Genomic DNA, 22,065 nt, shown 5'->3' with positions numbered 1-22,065 from the left:
TAGAGATATCGCGATTGGAATGCCGAGAGACGCGATAAGGACACTTGCCGAACGAGAAAGCGAGAGATGCGCAGACCGAGCAAGAGGAGGAAAAAACTTATTAATCGTAAACCAGTGGCATGCCCACCATCTGCTTTAGCTGGCCAAATAAACATGGTCGAATTTATAGAACTGAAAGGCGGCGAGGGCGAAGCCGGGGGCGGGGGAGGATGGGGATCGACGCTCTTGCGGATCTGCCACCGTTTAGTGCGGTTTTCAAACGCAGCCCATCCAGCATGCGTTCGCAAGACGGTAAAATAACCGCACTTTAGTGATCTTCAGTCGGGTTTTGACAGTCGGTGTCTCGGCGGTGATTTAGAACGAGCTGACGGGTCGCTCGCAGCATCGACGACTACGGTTGAATTGGAGTAAAATGGGAAGGGATAGAGATAAATCTAAATCAATTTTCTAGCACCGCTTGTTCGATAGATATATCCGCTTCTTACACTGCAGCAAAGATATAATCATTCGTTGCCTCAGCGGTGCCCTTTTAGCAGCATAGATATAATAATACTCGAACGGAAACTTGAACCTGAACTTTGTACATACATAGAGATTGCGTAACTTTATAGCCGACTTCTTGTTTTGCGAAACTTCAAGTAGAAGACGAAGAGAGAAGAGGAGAAAAAAAAAATCGCCGACACCTGATCCTATTCATGCTTTCAACCCATCGCGACTAACTTTCCCTCGAGAGTAATAAAAAAAGTTACTTCAAATTTCTACTGGATTCGCGAAGCTGATATATTAACACCATATAGGATCGTATTGGGCGAGAATCGTGATCGCGTTTCTTCACTCGTTCAACACGGAATAAATTTATTAAATATTATTCCCTTTTTACTTGAAAATTATTTTCCATCCGACAAGTCTGCAGAGATTTTTCAACGGTCAAGATATAATCGTACATTGTCAGCTGGACATGAACGCTACCCGTCAACTAATTACGAAGTAAAACAAAAAAATTGTCCCGGGCAATACAGACCTTTTAACCAACCGTAAAACGTAACGAATAAAAATGTGCCACCGCGTTTTATCGGTGTGTCGGAATTGTGAGCAATTTTTTTAAATACGTTGACTGTTCGTTGAATGCTTGGTGAAAACACTTGACGCAATGGATGCGGTGAATCGCGTCGTGCTCAACGTCGGAGGGATTCGTCATGAAACTTATAAAACTACCTTGAAGAAAATCCCGGCGACCCGGCTGTCGCGGCTAACGGAAGCTCTGGCAAACTACGACCCCATCCTCAACGAATACTTCTTCGACCGACACCCAGGCGTCTTTGCTCAGGTCCTGAACTACTATCGTACAGGGAAGCTGCACTATCCTACCGATGTATGCGGTCCCCTTTTCGAGGAGGAATTAGAATTCTGGGGCCTCGACTCTAACCAGGTTCGTCTTCGTTAATCGGCTCAATTTATACCACGCAGCGTTAAATCCTCCAACGTTTATCAGATCTACTTTAATTCGAGTAATCGGAGAAAATGATGGAGAAGTAAGAAAATTGAATTCGCCAATAAACGATCAGGGTTATCTACGGTTAATGCATAGTAGCGTTACATTTTTGTTCGTCTAATTCTCAAGGCAACAAACGTTTGTTTACGGTGACTTTTTGTATATCACGGTAGTGTAAATTCAGGGTGTAATAAAACGACCGCACTATTGCGTGCGAAGAACAGAAGCAGGTTTTTTATTATTGAAATAAGATGATCGTCGAACTATATACACGGTGTACAAAATATTATTATAACGTTGTCTTCTTTTTTCATTCGTTTTACATTTACATTGAAGCTAGCTAACTTTGGCCGTACAATAGCGTGGGGACCATTAAAAACCTTGGTTCAGCTTTTAATGCCGTCATAAAAAGTTGTTGTATCGACGCAGATGTATTTTAAACTGACATAAATTCCGGTGCAGTATATAACCACTGCATGAATCCAACCTCATCCGCGAGCATGTTGCACAGGGTGCAGGCACAGTCTCTGATTACTTGCACGCTGGAGGCTCCTGGCGACTGCGAGAGATGCCTGATTAATGTCAAACAGCGTGAACAGCTTAACAACCTTCGACGGGTCTTCGTTTCATGTCCGTTTTGCCCCGTAAGCGCTAAACGATCGTGTAATAGTCGTTAATGCTACCGCGGCCCGCGCCTTTTTCTCTTCATCTTTCACCTCAGCCACGCAAAACGCAGAACCTTCAAAACCAGTTGCCTTGGCATATAACTGTCCGCTTCGCAGTAGTGGGGCACTTTAACTGGATACAGATAACTTTTCGTTCTGAGTTAAATATAGGTAATCCTCAAATACGAGAAAGCCCATTTAATCTGATCTAGTACTATTTAATCCAGTATCAAAGTTGCATAATAGGTAATGGCGATGGTTGGTAGAAACTTTTCCTCGAGTCGTGTAGAATCCTGTTTTGTTACGCAAATTACCCCGCGACTGCTTTACCCTTGGCTGTACGAACGGGAAAAGGAAAGTTGCTGCTACTTTTTCCACAACTGACTGAACTTCAGTTCGCCAAAAAAAACCCCGTTACTCGTTGTCGCGTCGTCATACGTCATTCGAACCGCGAATAGTCCCCGCAGGTTCTGCAGCTTTGGATCGTCTTGAAATGGTCTTCGTCAATCCAGAAATAGATCGATCATAATAGCCTTGAATATGAAAACAAGCGGAATCCCTAGCCACTTCCATAACCCTAGCTATAGAGCTGCCGATTCAGTGTCTTCATATTGAAAATATGCGCGCAATTGTCTGCTTAGTACGTTTGTTCATAATGCTTACGTAATTGACTTTCCGGCTTTTCATTCCACTCTCTTTCTTCTCGTCCGTAAATTGTCCATCCATTAAAATAATGGCGTTCACTTATATCTCAAGTCTCCTGTTACACCACAATATGTGGTCGATAATTGTGACTCAAATATCTTTCGACCATACTCTGTAATTTTCGCCAATTACTTCATGCGGAAATGATACCGAGTTAATAATATTTCGGTACTTGTAAGATTACTCCTTCGAGCTAACGAGGGGCTGGCATCCGTAATTATCAATCAGTGGACGGTTACTTGATTCAGCGTTGTTAAGGGTAACCATTTCCAGTCATATGGTACGTTTCTTTACTATAAATATTATGATAGTGCAACAATTATCATAGCACCAAAAACAGTGTTGTATCATTGTACCACTAGTCGTGATTTACTTACAATCAAATTCCACCTTGTTCAAGTTAATAGAACAGTAATATCTCGTGTTGTTGGGTCGATACCGATCGTCGCACAGGTAGAACCGTGCTGCTGGAGCACATACAGCATCCATAGAGACACGCAGGCGACCCTGGCCATCCTGGACAAGCTGGACATCGACACGGACCGTCCAAGCGAAGAGGAAGTAGCGCGCCTCTTCGGGTACGAGGAAGCTTACTACTCCGGGCGACTAACCAAGTGGCAATGCCTCCGTCCTCGTATCTGGGCCATCTTCGACGAGCCCTATTCCTCGCCGCTAGCCAAGGGGATCGCCTGTGCGTCGATTCTGTTCATCTGCCTTTCCATCATCACGTTTTGCTTGAAAACACACGAAAACATGAGAGTATCACGTGACACGACAAGAACCGACAACCAACGTGACCCGACAGAACCCCATTGGGCTTTCTTCTACCTGGAATTGGCCTGCAACGGCTGGTTCACGGTCGAGCTAGTGCTTCGTTGTCTGGTTCGTATAACCGCCGTCTCCTTACAAATGACCAGATGTTTCTTTTTCCGCGTCATTTTACGAAAACTAATCGAAGATCAGAGTCGCACTCTTTTCTCAAATCATGTCACATGATCGTTCGTCCGTATTGGAACAATCACAGCGGACAAGCGGCGTTAATTCTTATCTTTATTTCTCAGGTCAGTCCAAGCTTGAAACAGTTTGCTATGTCGCCGGTGAACCTTATCGACCTCGCAGCAACCCTGAGCTTCTACACGGAGTTTATGATCGATCAAGTTCAATTTTTGGAAGCCTTCTCAGTCGTACGAGTTCTTAGACTGTTCAAGCTCACTCGGCACTCCCCAGGTCTTCGCATTCTGATTCACACCTTCAAGGCGTCCGCCAGAGAACTCGTCCTCCTGGTCTTTTTTCTGCTGCTAGGCATCGTACTGTTTGCCAGCCTGGTCTACTACGCCGAACGATTTCAGGTACGTATCGCCAAATTGAGGACAAGGAAATATCAATTTAGTAGATCTAACTAAAATTACGACATAGTTGTCGAACCAAATACATAGAACAAGAATAACTCTTCCGGACATAATGTAGCTTTATGAGTGAAGGTATCCGCGAAATTTGTAAGCTCTTAAAAATTTCCGCAAGATAAACAACCGCATTTTTAGCTTGACCTCGAAGCACTTTCTCAGTGCCGCGAAATGTGAGGAATTCCTTTGTTTACCAAAAACTGTAGTCTCCGTACCGACGCTCGAAGAAATCCCCGAATTTTAAGCTGCTCCGTAACCTGCAACCAGAGTTTGTCGCATGAAACTTTTATCGTGAAATGGAGCTTTTCTTTCGCCACGTACTTCTCTGCGTATCTTCTTCTACTTTAACTGAGAGTAATTCCTCGGAGTCTACTTGTACTAGTTTCCACTTCCAGTCTACCGCGTTATTCTCTTCATTCAACTACCTCTACATTCCGCGTGTGATCCGCACGTTTTACTCGTGGAGTTGATACGCCCTGAATAGTCGGAAAGTTGCGACTCCCCTACGAGTATAGAGAACCGTTTCACCGCGTACCCCAAGCCATGCGTCTCCGACAACGGTGTTCAACAGTCCGTAAACACCGCATTGCGTCACTTCGTGCTTGAATCTGAAAGTCACAAATCTCTGCGATTCCTCCGAAATTTCGAAATGAACGCACGCGATACTCTGTGCTTTCTGAACCTGACAGCGCGTTACCCCTCAACTGTGTTTGGGTTCCCAAAACGCCTGGCGGCTGAATCGAACCCAAATTCAAACATTTCTATTGACTTCGAGATAAGCCCTTTCTCGATCTATTACCGAGTATCACCCAGATCAAAGTCGAACTCTCGTGCCTCATTTTCCAGCATAATCCAGGAAACAACTTTGAAAGCATTCCCGAGGGTCTCTGGTGGGCTTTGGTAACGATGACCACGGTTGGTTACGGTGACATGGCGCCCAAAACATTTCCTGGAAAATTTGTCGGCGCTCTTTGCGCCTTGGCTGGAGTATTAACCATTGCTTTACCAGTACCGGTAATCGTCAGCAACTTCTCGATGTTCTATTCCCACACGCAGGTGAGCTTCGGTGGCACTGCACTCTATGCCATAATCACGATATATCTAACTATCGTTTCGTATGAAATTGCATGCAGTTTGAAAGTTACTTTTATTTTTATGCCGAAAATGCTCATGCTTCCTCCTTAGGCTCGCAGCAAATTACCGAAGCAAAGACGAAGAGTTTTGCCAGCAGAAGCACCGCGCAGAAACAGACATCACAAGCCTCATCAAAATACCACCATTCAAAATCAAGACTTCGTGAACACATTGCCGAGGTTCACGGCTCCCCTAATGCCTCGACCGGCCACCATCGGGATCGATACTTTCCTGCAACTGCAGGTAAATTGTTTTTATACACATTGGTTTATCAGCTCGTTACTCTGTCGCCGTGATGCAAGATTGAAATTGGTGTCAAAATTACTCGGCCAACGTAGTAGCCGTTACGATAAGTGTGGATCGCAACATGACCGACGATGGAAGTACGATTAACGGCAGCAGACGTCTCCTGGAGTGAAATTGACTCGGTCATAAAACGGGTCACTGCGCATACAGCGATGAAATTGTTTAACGACGAATACGCACAAGGGGCGAGGGAATAAGCTATATAAAACGTTGACGACTATATAGCGATCAGCGCCGCTCGACAACGTCGCATTAATTTGCCCTTACCGCTGCCTTGAACACCCTCTAACATCTTGCGACCCTCGCTGAATTTTCGCAATAAATTTTTCATATGTGAAAAAGATTAGAACTCTAGTGCTCACACAATGAAGAGGTAACAGACGGAGGGTTAGTCTAAGAGGATAATAGAAACCTCTAGAAGAATTCGTTCATTCTCGTCTCGACACAGTTTCGATGGCTATTCCATTCGATCGTGTGCGAATAATGACTTTCGTAATTTTACAAGAGATTCTATTGCGAAATATTATAAATTATTTTTCGTGTAATTATCAAATTATGGAAAATCATTCAGTTGTGCTTTTGGAATTTTCAGCCACAGATTTTGGCGAATCTAGCAGAGATTCGGCCAAGAGCTACGACGATGCCGTCTGAGCAGAAGGAATTCACAGCGATCCAGATCACGAACAACAATTCCAAGGACTGTTCACCCGAAGAGTTGAATCTAGAAAAGGGGAAGACTGTAGAGACTGTAGAAACATCTGACATTGAACCTCAAAAATCAGCCTCCCATTCATCCGCAATTCGTTCGGATGCATGCGACCCTACTTTATCATTGTAACCAGCTAGATGACGGCGATTTTGATTCATTAGCACACAAGAGAAATGTTAGTAAGACAGATTTGCTTGTGCGAAACGTGCCGTTCGCGTTTCAGGATTCAGATGAATTTTCATCAAGGTTTAGTTTTTCTTTCAGTTATTTTCATTGAATGAGTAGACATGTATGCCTGAAGTTACGGATGACTTGTACTATAAACAGGAGAGATGAGAGCCCAGAGAAGTAACACACGTGGTTTGAAAGTCAAGGATGTACGGTGATGAAAAATTGACAAGTAATCCCAAACAGTTCGTGTTATCGTTTAATGTATAAATGAATGTCTTGATGTAATTCAACTTCCCTGACTACCGTGCCAGAGTTTGAATGGTAAAAAAAACATCGCGGACCAACTCGGTGCCACAGGATTGAACGTAAAAGCTGCAGAGACGTCAGAACTCTGGTCACGTGCGTATAATCTGCCAGTATCATTTCACCGACCATCGAGACTGGTGAAAACGTCGCGACTGAAAGCCACGTAAATGGGCTGTTTCGTCAATTGATACGCAATCATGTGGCTGTAACTCGATTCCCTTCGCTTCTGGCTGCTGTGTAGTCATAAACTCGCTACCAAAGGTAATTATTACGACGAATTTCCATCGCATACATGTTTCGCCTACCAATTTCAACTTATACACATAACTATCCCGATTCCCCGTAGCTCTATATTTACGCCTCTTGTTATGCTTCCTCTTCGTTTCTAGAACCGCGAACGACTAGGTTTCAAAAGCGTTTGTTAAACATCCGCTTTGGAGCGAGTTGACTGTTGGCGTAGTCCCACGTACCGTTCTTACGTAAAATTTAAATTCCAAAATCAGAACGGGTTTTGGGGGAAATATAAAGTTCAATGTTTTGTGTAACCTGCAGAAAAACTAATTCAGTTAATGTATTATGGTAGTGTTTTATTGTTCGGAAAAAATTCCGTCGCTCTGTAAGATCGCATTCTTTTCCGAAAGACTTCGAGCGCGAAATATTAAAAAAGAAATATTTTACTGGACTAGAAATAAACCGAAAAACCGAAGGAATTCGACTGCAGTACGTACGGTCCTAAAAACAAATGCGACTCCGGAGTACATATGCACCTTTATCAAAATATTAATTAAGCACAACAAATTCTGTTCCACTGCCGAACTCTTGAATGAAAAATGTTGCAATCCTGCCTGATGGTGTTTACCGAACTGTGCTGAGGAAACCGGTGTCGCCTATAGGTATATCAATTTTTAATACGTAGCTTGCAGCCGGTTGTCCAGGTCACTGCACCTGAATGAAGATTGTAGTTTATTAAACAGAGCCTTTTTCACTCTCGCACAGGTAGGTACACCGAGCGCGCATATTATCTCCGTGCCAGAATCAGACGGTAAATAATAACATCTTATGCGCGGGGGTGATTAATGACCTCATTACTGATTAATGCTCTGTCGCTTCTGGCGCGGCCGTGTCACTCGGCAAAGCGGTAATTACACCCACCACGTTTAAGGAAGCCGATAACATTGTCGGAAAATCAATAATAATAATAATTTCAGTCAGCGTACATCCGGTATATAAGTACTGGAATAAAGTGACGATAATTGTTAATAAGATCAAGCTATTTCGGAGTCGAAATCTCGAGGAACGAACTTGTCGTTCTGGATTAGTATGATAAAATCGAGCTTGAATAACATTTCGGTTCGGCAATAATCTACAGTGCGGTGCTCCGCGCCCACTCACGGGCGGGATCTCAGCCTATACCGACACTTTTATGTTGCAGCAGCTAGTCTACGGTATACGGTTATAGGTATAGACGGTTAAAAGCTGCGGCACATAGGCAGAGTTTCCTCGCGTGCGAAGGGCGCAAGCGTCCTATCGACCGGCGGAACATTTGCTCGAGGCAACTGTCCCCACCAGGATACCGTGAGCCACCTCACCCTCGCGTATTTTCTTTGAAATTTACCTGACGTCACCGGGGCGCGTGGCTTCTTCGTAGCTGACTTCGCGTCGGGCAAAGGGAAATCCTGAGAGGAAGTCATCGCAGAGACTCGGGGAATCCGCGTCGAGATGCGAGTTTCCTGCGAGTTCCCCGACTATTCCCTGATGGCCCGACGACGCCGCGTGCCGACACGTCGCCAGGTTGATCACGTATATTCATCGGCTTCACTCGGCGTCGACCGGCCTCAGTTTCACCCGGCAATCGGGCTCCTGCTGCCTGCTTCGTTTCTTCACCAGCTCCCTTCTCGCCGAGCTGCTTTCTTTCTTTCAGCGTAACGGAGGATGTAATTTTCGCCCCCGGTGCAGGTTACGAGCTCCGAACTAATTTTCGCCCTCGCGCAACGCTAATGTGCAGAAATTCATAAAACGCCGGAGCTATAAGCGGCGAGCTCCACATATTCATATTTTATTACCCAGTGAACAAAATCAGGTGCCGCTGTAATATTTAGCGAGGACACTCGGTAGTCGATATACCGCTGCAACCGCACATGTACGAGTCACCTATACTTATCGAGGATAAAACCATCTATACGGAAAGCTGTGACGAGTCTTGTTCCGTGTCGAAACCTGTAATGTTGGAAAAATGTCCATCGGAAGGGTTGTAAAACGTCAGATAAAACGGGTTATCCCCTACGATCCTACGGCACAAGGGTCAGAGGGTGAACGGTAAGAACAGCGAGCGAAGGGCGAGTGGCCAAGAACGAATCGAAGGAAGTAAAAACTGACCTCTGATCTTATAATTTCGTCAACTTTCCCAACCATGGACGTATAGACTCGTGAAGCACATCGTTATCTCGGCCGTTTGCCTACCCCTTACGGTTACGAGTCATTTATCTCCGCGTTGAAAGCCTGCCCACTTGATGCGTATCGGATAGGTAGGCTATCGACGTATTTTTGATCGTATGCATCGTGCCGGTTGATTGATTACATCGAGGCTAGGGCGCGGGTGACTCGGGGTACCTAATACTCGAAATGAAAATCTCCCTCAGCGAAATTTAACGTATTCCGCAGTCCCGCCAACACTGCGTGCGGCCAGCTCCCACACGTTTCTACATATTATAACTATGCGCCATGTCAGAGAAGAGCACACTCGGGCCGGCTGGCTTTGGTTACAGATATTGCTGTTTTCATAGCGTGCGGGGGTGGCGTAGGCGCGACCTATAGAGGGTACGCCATTTATGGCAGGCACACAGCCCCTCGTGTACATAAAACGCGACGCGGTGCAGGGTGTGTAACACCATGGGGCGGAAGGGTGGGAAGTCGAGGGGGCAGTGGGTCAGCGATGCGGTCGTCGACGGAAGTGGCGGTGGAGTGAGCGGCAACGGCGACGGCGACGTCGGACCACGACGTCGACGTCGAGTTTGCGCGTCGAGACGCCCTCCTTCGTCCCCCGGGACCCCGCGGCGCCGTCGCTCACCGTCGGGGTCAGTTTAGTCTGCGCTCGACCGGAGGCCGTTTGGGACTAGACCGACTATGAACCGCGCGTCGTTGTCGTTGCCGAGTAACCAGCGGTGAGCCGCGGAGTTAATATTTCGGCACACGACGAGTTGTTGAAGAGCGGAAGGCTTTGGGAATCCGCGTCCGTTCAGTGAAGTGAATCGCGGAATAAATTCGCCGACGGAATCCCTACGTTGGGGAAAAACGAGGCTAGCTGCCGTGCCGGTGCCGCACCGGTGCCGTGCCGGCGCCAGGTGCTTGTCATGAGAAGAGGACGGAGCCGCTGAGATGTCGCGGAGGATATGCTGGTCATGAAAGAGCTAAGGGTGCGTAGAGAAAGGTGCCGAGGCGAATCGCTGCGGCAACCTTCCGGATTTCACCGTGCCCTTTTCAGCCTCGTACCGGGTATATTTGCCCGCCATTTCGTCCCTGCGTAGATGGAACTCGAATCGCGCTTTCGCCCGGTAGTACCGAGTCGTGCGCTACGTGCAGGGTGATTAGGGTGACCAAGGCAGATTAGGGTTATCGGTTGGCTCGCGTGCGTGCACGCACGATATCGATTCCGCGCGCGCTGCCTCGGCACGGCGAGAGTGTGACGTCACGGGTGAAGGAGGAGGTTTCGATCGCTCGCTGTCAGGCGCGCTCGCCCTGGAACGGGGGTCACACCGCGCACCGCGGGAACGTGGTGAGCCTTCCACGAGAATTGACCGTCCGTTAAGGCGTCCGACCTGCAGACGCGACGTCGAAGGCCGCGACATCTCTCCCACCCAGCTTCCAAACTCTCTGCATGGCCGTTTTTGTCTGAGATGACACGCGCACGCAACCCTCAATTATGTTTTCAGGTGTGCCCGTTAGCGTGAAATCGTTCGGTTAAGTCTGCTGCAGGCTTAGAAACAGAATCGGGAAAAGCGATCGAAGACGGAGCAAAAAGAGGAGGAGCGTGACATCTCGGACCGAGTTTTATAATCCTTTTATCTGTATTCAGTTCGATTGACGAGTCCCGCCTCGCCGCATCCCTCGATTTAAATCAGATTTCAATCCCAATCAACGGGAGGCGCGGACTTCGCTCGGTATGAAAATTATTCAGCGGGTATTTCCGCGTGACCTGTTCGAAGAAGAGCCCGAGCCACGGTGTGGGGAACAATTTATAGACAAAGGGTGGCTAGACTCGTGTGTTATAATTAGGTATGCATGTTATACGCTCGTCAGTGTGATATATGACTGATGAAATACGTGAGTATAGAGATGCGGATTGGTTGTTGCAGGTGGGATCGGCGCTACCAGAGCCGTGATCAGTATGAACCTGATCAACATGGACGCGGAGAACCGCGTGGTTCTCAATGTGGGGGGTATCCGCCACGAGACGTACAAGGCGACCCTTAAGAAGATCCCAGCAACCCGACTCTCCCGGTTGACCGAGGCACTGGCTAACTACGACCCCATCCTGAACGAGTACTTCTTCGATCGACATCCCGGTGTCTTCGCCCAGGTCCTCAACTATTACCGGACCGGGAAGCTGCACTATCCGACCGATGTGTGCGGGCCCCTCTTCGAGGAGGAACTCGAGTTCTGGGGCCTCGATTCGAACCAGGTTGAGCCCTGCTGTTGGATGACGTACACGCAGGTATAATCTACGCGGGCCTCTTTCGGAGATCCGTCTTCCTCCTCGTTATCCTTCGTCGCAATTACACATCAAGAGGCATTTGCATGACTCGATTTGACTTCGTTGTGCAAATGAACGTCAAAAGATTGCCCACCAATTTCAACAGCGATGAATTTTTCATTAACTCTTAGCGAAGAACGGAAGAAAGATTAAAAAAAAAAAAATATATATCAAATTCCGCACGACAGAGCTTTCGAGAATCGACCGGCCCGTTATTTCGGTGTTCACTTGTTTGCTTAGGGTAGATAGGTTTGATTTTGCACTCACCGACTCAATCGTTATACTTCGAGTCGACGCTCCCTGAAACCCTAAATCCACGAACCCGTAAGGACAATTAAATGTTCCTTCTGTGATTTCGCGACCGTCTAAAACCCACACCACTCTATTCTGGGAAGCGTCGATGTCAAACTTGACCCTTGCCGCTCTTCCACGCCAGATAACTCTCGCGGAAATTTCAACACCTTCACCATTACTGCAAGCGACAGCTTTAAAGAGAACTTTTCAAAAACTTTTTACGACCCTCCAGCGTTTTCGATGCAAATTTCATTGTTTGATCATTAGTGAACCGCGTCTGCTATTGTCGATGAAAGTTTACTCATTAATTGACGTTATTATGGTTTCAACAGAGTAAGATGCTATTCGGATTAACTCGTAGACCGAAGCCATGTTTCAAATATGCTAATGTTAGACGGATTTTATACAGACGTCGATTAAGTGAGTCGAATAAAAAAAGAGTGAAGAGGTACAATCTTATGTCTGAGAATCGAAACTACATTTCTGCAATATTTATTGCTAGCAGCATAAATAGTTTCAATTACAGTCGGCGTTCTGCGAGTTTACATTCTGATACGGACTTAAGCATGCTCGATTATCTTACTATTGGTTTCGGAAACTTTCCTGGAACTTGGATCCCATAACAGCTGACGTGGCGAACCAAAACGTCAGTTAATTCTGTTTTGGTGAAAACTTTATCTTGTCTAGAGGACTTGCAGATCGTCCAGATTTTTGCATCGTACATACTTGAGCGAGACCCGTAAATTCCGCAATCATGGTCTTGTTGCGTTTCACGGCGGTATTTAACCGTTACACAGCTACTCTCTGGCGTATTTAACGGTTTTCCTCAAACTGAGCTTGATCTAACTCTCGGCTAACGTGCACAGGTGATGTACATACATACACCTGTAGTATATTTCAACGCCAGCGGCGGACTCCGCAACATTGTACCGTCCCAGGTATCGATTGACCGCGCTAGAAAGAAAATAGATCAGGGACCAGAAAGTTATTCTGTACTGCACGCAAAGCGGTTCTTATTGTTAAAAAAATTTTAGCCGCGTGAGACGGTCTATTTACAACCCATCCGACTCGGTATAACACTTTTTTCTCTCGAGACGAGAGATGTAGGGGTACGATACGATGCATAACCAGGCCATAAATCAGAACGAATGTTAGATCAGGACTATCTTTAAAGAGCATATTCGTAACAAGGGAATTGCCACCTTACTATGCCAGGAGCATAAAAACAGCGATTACATTGTTCGAGAAATTCGCAAAGACGTTAGCGCAGGTATGCTCCAAGTACTTTTCCCGATAATGCAGTGATTCATGATCTTCGGTTTACCGGTAACGTCAGCTCAAATGGAGCAAAAGAAACTGCTTTCACGCTTAGTGCGGACGATGGTGTACGTATAAAATAAAGTTTACTTTGTAGACGTAAGAAAGCCCGCGGACACCCAATCTGCATTGTATAACAGGTATAAAAATGGCAAAAGAAAGTTATTTGCATCTTTTGCCATCCCCTTGAGATTGTTTAATAGCTTTCTTTGAACAGCTCTTTCCGATTTTAGCATCGGGATACTCAGGAGACACTAGCCGTCCTGGACCGATTGGACCTTGACACAGATAAACCGAGCGACGAAGAACTCGCAAGGAAGTTTGGCTTCGAGGAAGACTACTACGAGGGAACACTTTCATGGTGGCAGAGGCTCAAACCGAAGATGTGGTCCCTCTTTGACGAGCCCTACTCCTCAAACGCTGCGAAGGTAGGTAGGTTGGGCTGAGTTGTATTGATGCGAAGATGCCGGTCTCGCTAAACGGAACTTTGTCAATATACTCTGAAAGCTCTTGAAATTAACATAGTTTGCTGGTCCAATTACACATAATGTCCCGATATTAGCTGTCGTCAACCCAGTAATTACATACAATACGTAATTACGCATTTCCCAAAGTAACCCTTTGCAGCAGCTACTTGACGGTGAAAATTTTTCGTTGTTCTTTCGTTCGTTACAATTTATACCTATCCATACAATCGATCGTTTTTGATCTCTTGGAACTATAGGCTGCATGTAAATCGCAGGTGCAATTAGCTAAGAAAGACTACTGTGAGATTAATATTTGGTGCCTTTGAACGTATTTGTCACTGACATAACGTAAAATTTTGGCAGCTACGTTCGTTTTCGTCTTCGGATGGCACGTTCGTAGCTTTCAACTCAATTCGTAAACGAATGTAAACCGTTTGAAACAGCGTTAGTGAAACATCTTGAAGATGATTGCAGACAAATGATACGAGAATTGTACGCATGGGTTGAAATTTTCGGATCCTCATCGTGGTCTGGTTTTTTAGTAAAAGGTAAAGAACTAGTAACTATTTTGCAAATTGGTGAACAGACGTGATAAAGATACGTGAAAAAAGGTGAACCAAAGAAGGATCGCAGAATTAGAAGCATCAGGTGAATTATAATCTTACATCTTAGAACTGTCGTAAGGCAATTTTCAAGTAGCTTGTGGTTAAGGGGAACGAGACTTATCAATAAAAAAGTGATACCGATGTTAGTAACTCAGTCTTTATTTATAATATTTGTCTAACCTAGTATAAAATTACAGTTTCTTTCTTCTCGCTTCTGACTTGTTTAACGTTTCTCTCTGTGTGATGTAACGAGTTTTTAACGGGCATTTCTTGCAATAATTTTTTCAATAAGCCGACGCAGCATATTGTTAAATGAATACATTGTTTGTAAATTGAGGAGTCAAACATATTCAAGTCCCGGTTCAGTGAAAATCGAGCTCTGCTCCACAAGCCTCCCATTTCCATGATATTCTCGCGTGATTTGAATAACAACCATCCGCAAATAGATATGCATTTGTCGTCTTTGAGTCGGCGGCATCTCACGGCTCACCGCCCTTGAGGGGTCGTTCATTGCGAATCAAATAACCTTGTCTCCCTAGAGAATCTAACTGGCGACAGGCGCGCACTCTCAGATGTTCAGCTTCAGCTTGGTCTCGACAATTCCGCCCGATCCACTCAAGGACAATAGCTGATGGTGTTAAAAGTTTTCACCCCATTGAGCAGAGTAGGCACTCAACTCTGAAGATACATGAGGAAATACAATTTAGTCTCCCGTGTTGCAGATCATCGGTGTGATTTCCGTATTCTTCATATGCGTGTCGATACTGTCGTTCTGCCTGAAAACTCACCCGGACATGCGGGTGCCAGTGATAGTAAACAATACGGTGTACATCGGGAACAAGACGTCCTGGGCGTTGGAAAAGACGCAAACGAATGCCCACGACGCGTTTTTCTACATCGAGTGCGTATGCAACGCGTGGTTCACCCTAGAGTTCGTGATACGCATTGTGGCGAGCCCCAACAGATGCGAGTTCATAAAAAGTTCGGTGAACCTAATCGACATGATAGCAACTCTGAGCTTCTACATAGACCTCGCCCTCCAGAAGTTCGCCGCGCATCTGGAGAACGCGGACATCCTCGAGTTTTTCAGTATTATCAGAATCATGAGACTGTTCAAATTGACGAGGCACTCCTCGGGGCTCAAGATCCTGATCCAAACCTTCCGGGCGTCCGCGAAGGAGCTGACCCTCCTGGTCTTCTTCCTTGTTCTCGGCATTGTTATATTCGCAAGCCTCGTCTACTACGCTGAGAGGATTCAGTACAACCCGAAGAACGACTTCAAAAGCATACCGCTTGGGTTGTGGTGGGCTCTGGTCACCATGACCACCGTCGGTTACGGAGACATGGTGCCGAAGACGTACGTCGGGATGTTCGTTGGCGCTCTCTGCGCCCTCGCCGGTGTGCTAACGATCGCCCTCCCGGTCCCCGTCATCGTCAGCAATTTCGCAATGTACTACAGCCACACGCAAGCCCGTGCAAAGCTCCCGAAAAAGAGACGCCGTGTGCTTCCCGTCGAGCAGCCGCGGGTCAGAGCGCCCGGCGCCCCGCCGACCGGAGGTCCGGGAGGAGGTGTTCCTGGATGTGGTCAACAGGCTGCCCTGCTTCCCCCGGGGGGCTGCGGCGGCGGGGGGCCACCCGGGGTGCAAAACAGACGGATGAACGCTATCAAGACGAATCATCCAAAGGACCCGTTCGCCACTAAAGCAGGTAAGAGCATGCTGGAGGAGTGAGTGCTCCGTGCGAATTCGCGTTACCTTTTGTCGAACTTTGCGCGAGCCAAAATTCACTTTGTGTTCTACCGGCCACAGAACTGCAGCTTCTATTTAATAGTTACACCGCACAAATGAAAGTTATTGCACGGATTCGTGGCGTTTAGTCAATAGAGCTTGTAACCCTAGAAAGTGAACTAAGTTAGACTTTTCGTCTGTAAAAACTGTTCTACTTACAATTAACGTTAAATATGCAGAGAGGGAATCACACGTGGCGTGATCACATGCGTAACGTTTGTGTTCTATAGATAATTATCTTACAGATTGAAGTCGATTTATTACACGTACGTTAGACACTCCGGGCTATATTCACTTGTATACTTTTCCTCAAACTTCACTACCTGACGGGAACGAGAAATACGAAATTACTGTTAAATAGAACTCATCACCAAATCGTTGGCCTTTACACATGAAGTCATCGGCTGAATTGCAGATATAAAATTCAAGTATAAAATCACTCAAATGATATGCAATTTGCCCATCTACTTCAATCAATTTTTGGGTTTTGTAAGCTGGGGCAAATAGACATAAGTAAGTACAATTCACCAAGTCGAATAATCTTTGTACCTCAATTAGTTCGTACTCGTGTACCTTCATTCATAAACTACACATGAATGCTTCCGTGTGTGCGGCCTGTTCGAAAATTATTATAAAAAATGTATCATCAGTGGTAAGGCATAAAGCAAAGCTGACTGCGAACGCCACGAGATATTGTGAATTTCGAATAAACTAAATTCCCACATCACTGAAAGTCCGTGGAGTATGGACATTTCAGAACCTTCCAACCAATTAGTCGCAGAGCTAAGGGGCTCGCGGTAACAGCATCATCTTCGAAAGATGGCATTTTGTTAATTGGGTTTGACGCGCTTCGTCCGCAAGTTTGCAATCAATTTATACAAAGTGATGTACGACGTTAGCCCTGTGTTCGGAGTTACTTCCAATATTCATAATCGAAGGTCAAGCAGGTAATCGGAGCCACTGCGGGATAACCGCGTTACTTATTGACATCTCCCGCGACTGGCTAATTAATATCGTACTAATAGAGCATCGCCAGGCCGCACACTACAGTGTGCATATAGGTATACCTGGGTAACACGCGGAATTATGGCATGTTGGATACTCTATCCTCATGCGGCAACGGTCAAGGTATACGTGATGTATGTGTATAGGTACAGAGTTACACGTACCGAAGCAATGTCAACAGAATCACAAGATTCCCGGGGCGTTTAAACGTAAACACTGTCGAAATATACAGGTGCAAATTGCAAAAATATACATACATGGATACGTATGATAAAAGGGTAAAGTTGGGCGTTGACGAGGGTGTTTCAAGGGTGCAAGGTGAGCGGGGAAGGTTAAAGGGCTGCTATAGATTGTTTTCTTTTCTTTTCTCTCGTGGGTTCTAGACGAAGGCCGAAGGAACTCGAATCTGCGAACCAACGGGACCAAGACATCCGGAGATTTGGGTTAACGTTGACGAGGAGTCGAGTATCTGCTGCTGAGACCTCGAACGCGAGTCCTCTTCTTGTAGAACTGGGGGCTGGACAGGGCGCAGAATTTGGTATAACAGGGATGGCAAGAGAGATTTCGAGAGTGTGTGTGTGTTTCCGTGCGGGTGAGTGTGCGTCTGTGAAGATGAGAGAAAGAGTGAGAAATGAAGATGGCCTGTATTACACGTATGCGTCTGCGTTGAGAATCGCTAGAATACGAGGGACAGGGTAAGGACGAAATTCCTTCGTCCCCATCAGCCACGACGTGTTTAAAAATAGTTACAATTGTGTATAACGAAAGATTCGATCGGTCAATGCGGAATCTATATCAATCGTCGATCGACCAGTGAATCAATCACGACCACGTAGCGTGTAGCACCCTCTGCCCCTCACCTGCCCCCGCCCCACCACCTTGACCTCGACCACTCTTCGCCCCACGCAATCGACCCTTTTTAACGCCTTTCACGCGGCTGCGTTCGAAAACTCGTCAGAGCGCCGTTTTCAAAACCTTTTGCCGGAAGGTAAACGCCGAAGGAGCGTAAATGCATAACAAGAAATTCCAAGAAAAATATACGCAACGATTTCCGCAACGCAGTCGCGGCTATATCACTTTGCGCACCCTGATGCCGCCGGGACCAATTCAAATGCCCCCCCCCCCCCAGACCACTTCTTGTATCCGCCCCTGTCCCGCTGCAATTAGCATTTTTCATTACGACTTAATATAATCCTTGAAACCTGCAACCTGCACCATGGAAGAACGGGAATTCCGTTGATTGTTTTGAGTCGAGTTATGACCGGAAGAGAGATAGGCCGTTGCTGTACATAAACACACATATTATACATATAGCTCTGCGCGACAATTAAGGCGTGCACGTAAAGCTAGAGGGAGAAAGAGAAAGAAAGAAAGAGAGAGAGAGAGAGAAAGAGAGATGGTACGTAGAAGAATGCGAAGAAAGAAGTACCTATCGTGAAATTGTTATAAGGCGAACAGTCCGATGTTTTTTTATATTTGTATTTATACTGATTAAATGTTAAATTATACATATATAATATTGCTGGTTGGCGAGTGCATTTTAAATAAAGGGAACAATGAATAAAGGGAACAATGGAATATTCGGGTAAGAAATGTAACACAGAAAAAACGTCGAAAAAAATGACAAAAAATTAAAAGAAATCAAAAAAAGACAAAAAAAAAACCAAGCAAACAGTAACATACAAAAAAAAAGCAAATAACAAACAAAATGAGAAAATGCACCGATTGGAATTTAGTCAAGTATATAACGTTAAATCTATTCTATAGTAATATACTTCCAATTTTTATCAAATTTTATCAAAATTATACCGAACCGTATAATAGAATCCGGGCTCGATTTATAACAAACATCGTACCCTACACGTGTATGCACGTGTTTATACATCCATATATACGTACATATTATGTATATGACAAAATGTCCGCGTAAATTGACGATCGCACCGCGATCATCGACGTCGTTAAATCATATAATAACCATCGTCCGACGTCACGGTCTACGCGGTCAGATCACGTAACGTGTGTAATATATGTATAAAACGCGTGGTTCGCGCGTAACGTAATGATATAAACACATGTAATGTGTAACACGGTATAATAATACATACAATATAGCACCCGATAAAATCGGCGTATGTTAAATTTGTTCATTAAAACTTGCGATCCTGCCGCCCAATTCAACATATCCTCCCCCGTTGCTCGTTTATACATATACCTATTATTATACATATACACATTATACACAGAAATCAACACGTGTAAACATGAAGATACACAAAAATCCCGGACACAGAGACACAGATATCTAGATATTCTAGTTTATAAAATATACATATAAATAAACATTCTGCATAGCACGTATGCTATAACGTAATATGATAGGTACTCGTATCCAAAAATTTATACATTGCGCACACACACCTACGTTTCTATAGGTTATACTACTGTCACACTCACGTTGTATCATAGGTATACGCGTATGTATAAATAATGTCATATGTACGTATATTTATAAATCGCATTAGAAGCGAAAAATCAACCCTTCCACGATTCCCACCTCCTACATACTCACTCACTCACTCACTCACTAACCCCCTTCGCGCCCTCCTCGAAGGGAACAATCGGTGCCAGGACCCCGTTCTTCCATAGGATTTCCTTTCCCTCCCGCATCGACGTTCGCGAGTCACGTAAGTCCTGCCGACTTCGTTTAGGTACGTCGATTCATGTATCGCCCCTTCTCCCCCACCCCCCGACCCTTCCGAAACCCTGACGCTCGCCACCGTCACGTTGCATATAATCACATTATACGCATATACAATGTGTGCACATTGTACTTACATAAATATGTATATTAACCGCACAGTTCGCAATCTCTACGAACATACCGACACATACCTATACACTACGCACAAATTGCGAGACCCATTCGCCATCAGTGACGAGTTAAAGCACGCGCGCACCAACGACAACCACTTTGCATCCTTCTGCGACCAGATTAAAAAACACTGCAGAAATAAAGCGTTGGGGGAAAAAAGCTCTGTACCCACTTTCACGGAGTTTATACTGTGTAATTATATAAGTGCTGAAGGTAAATTCAACGTCAAGTCTCGAAAACTTTGTTCAGCCGATTCAATAAAGCACTTGATTTTCCAATGCAATTTATGTCGAATACTGATTTTCAAATATCTATTCGATCACAGTCTTCGCTGAAACGTTGTACTAATTGTATAAGACTATGATTGAAATTTGTTTACATGGTGTGGTCTTTCCCTCAACGCTACAGTGCTGCTGATTCTTTGTGCGCGGGTAGATAAGTCATCAATATCTATTGCGTGAGCACATACGAACAAAAGGAGATGCAACACATAAAGCACTCTCAGAAATTCACGCAAACTCTTTTAATTCTGACTACCAGGCTATAGATTACTTTCTTACAATGACGCGCTCAGTGATTATATTATAACATCATATTGTTGTTACTGTTATTATCATTATTATAATTATTAGCGTCGATCAAAAGACTAGAGATGCGAGAATTTTTTATTATAGTATTGTTGTTATTATTTATTTACTTAATATTATGATAATGAGTATGATTATTATTATGATTATTACTATTGCCAATTTTCTAAAATAAGAGTTAAAAATAAACAATTATTATTAACGATTATTATGCGTAATAATAAATGAAATAAATTATATATTGTATCAACAGCACCGTGCTGCGTTTAGTGATAACCAGCTGGTTTGTAAATAAATAGTTTGACTCTTTGAATTCCTGGTGATCATTACAACATGCCTTGCAATCATTTTCCCTCCATAGATAGATGATATCATAGTTCAGATTTTCCAATGCAGTAGCTGACGAATGCATTGGATTAGTTGCCATTTTGACGATGTGCATTTTAGACCTCGGTAACTACGAAGTCAGGATGCAGAGATCGTAGGATCAACCGTTTCGTGAATAATCGCAGGTGAGTATTGAACACACCGTGCTCTTTAGGTAGGTAACAAATTAGTCTAATATTGAACTCATAGTCATTAATGTGAGGCGGTGAATCTGAGGGGCTTGATGCAGACCAAATTAGTGCCACAAAGAATTTATTCCAGCGCTTTTCAATATCGCAAAAATTTTCGAAAAAAAATGCAAAGGCGTTAGCCCTACTTTTTTCTCATTTTTCGACCAAAAATTTTTAGGTCTCAGATTCGATTTGTATGACCCTTTCCTGACTAATTGGACCGCCAGGAACTCAGAAAACGCAGCGAAAAGAGCGTGAGATCAACAGGAGAGAAATGGCGAGCGAAAAAGCACCTGCTGAAAAATGTCGAAAATTCGGGTCCTAGTTTTTTGGCCGTAACTACTGATGCGTTGATCGCAGCGTATTAGGACTGCGCCCAATCGATTTCTCTCGCAAAATTACGTCGGAATAGTGCCACAATTAATCAATTCCAGCGCTTTTGAAAATCGCGAAAATTTTTGCCATAAATGGAAAGGGGTTAGCCTTACTTTTTTTTTGGGCAAAAAAATTTTGGTGTCAGATTCGATTTGAATGACCCTTATCTGACCAATTGGACCCTCAAGAACTCAGAAATCGCAGCTAAAAGAGCGTAGGATCAACAGGAGAGAAATGGCGAGCGAGAAAGCACCTGCTGAAAAATGTCGAAAATTCGGGTTCTAGTTTTTTGGCCGTAACTTTTGATGCGTTGATCGCAGCGTATTGGAACTGCGCCCAATCGATTTCTCTCGCAAAATTACGTCGGAATAGTGCCACAATTAATCAATTCCAGCACTTTTGAAAATCGCGAAAATTTTTGCCAAAAATGGAAAGGGGTTAGCCTTACTTTTTTTTTGGGCAAAAAAATTTTGGTCTCAGATTCGATTTGAATGACCCTTATCTGACCAATTGCACCCTCAGAAACTCAGAAATCGCAGCGAAAAGACCGTAGGA

General features: G+C 44.8%; 2 protein-coding genes across 5 annotated transcripts; both read left to right on the top strand.

Moving 5' to 3' along the window:
- The first annotated feature begins 262 nt into the window (after nt 1-262).
- On the top strand, nt 263-7,170 carry LOC124296729 (potassium voltage-gated channel protein Shaw-like). 2 transcript variants are annotated; one of them, XM_046747043.1, is made up of 7 exons: nt 263-1,429; nt 3,316-3,744; nt 3,924-4,211; nt 5,112-5,321; nt 5,451-5,642; nt 6,298-6,589; nt 6,679-7,170. In XM_046747043.1, the coding sequence occupies exons 1-6, from the start codon at nt 1,151-1,153 to the stop codon at nt 6,541-6,543; spliced, it is 1,644 nt and encodes a 547-aa protein (XP_046602999.1). In that variant the 5' UTR covers nt 263-1,150; the 3' UTR covers nt 6,544-6,589; nt 6,679-7,170. The 2 variants fall into 2 exon arrangements, with proteins under 2 accessions (XP_046602999.1, XP_046602997.1); XM_046747041.1 differs by having other exon boundaries at nt 6,298-7,170.
- A 2,818-nt stretch (nt 7,171-9,988) lies between these two features.
- On the top strand, nt 9,989-18,768 carry LOC124296728 (potassium voltage-gated channel protein Shaw-like). Of its 3 annotated transcripts, none has more exons than XM_046747039.1 (5): nt 9,989-10,304; nt 11,244-11,602; nt 13,486-13,680; nt 15,032-16,031; nt 17,500-18,768. In XM_046747039.1, exons 2-5 carry the CDS (start codon nt 11,276-11,278, stop codon nt 17,562-17,564), a joined length of 1,587 nt encoding a protein of 528 aa, XP_046602995.1. In that variant the 5' UTR covers nt 9,989-10,304; nt 11,244-11,275; the 3' UTR covers nt 17,565-18,768. The 3 variants fall into 3 exon arrangements, with proteins under 3 accessions (XP_046602995.1, XP_046602996.1, XP_046602994.1); XM_046747040.1 differs by lacking the exon at nt 9,989-10,304 and adding an exon at nt 10,770-11,163; XM_046747038.1 differs by lacking the exon at nt 9,989-10,304 and having other exon boundaries at nt 11,222-11,602; nt 15,047-16,031.
- Nucleotides 18,769-22,065: the final 3,297 nt, after the last annotated feature.

Source organism: Neodiprion virginianus, chromosome 1 (genome assembly GCF_021901495.1).
Source record: "Neodiprion virginianus isolate iyNeoVirg1 chromosome 1, iyNeoVirg1.1, whole genome shotgun sequence".
In the NCBI taxonomy this organism is placed as follows: domain Eukaryota; kingdom Metazoa; phylum Arthropoda; class Insecta; order Hymenoptera; family Diprionidae; genus Neodiprion; species Neodiprion virginianus.
Note: the sequence above shows the minus strand (reverse complement) of the source record. Positions and strands in the feature narration are given on the sequence as shown.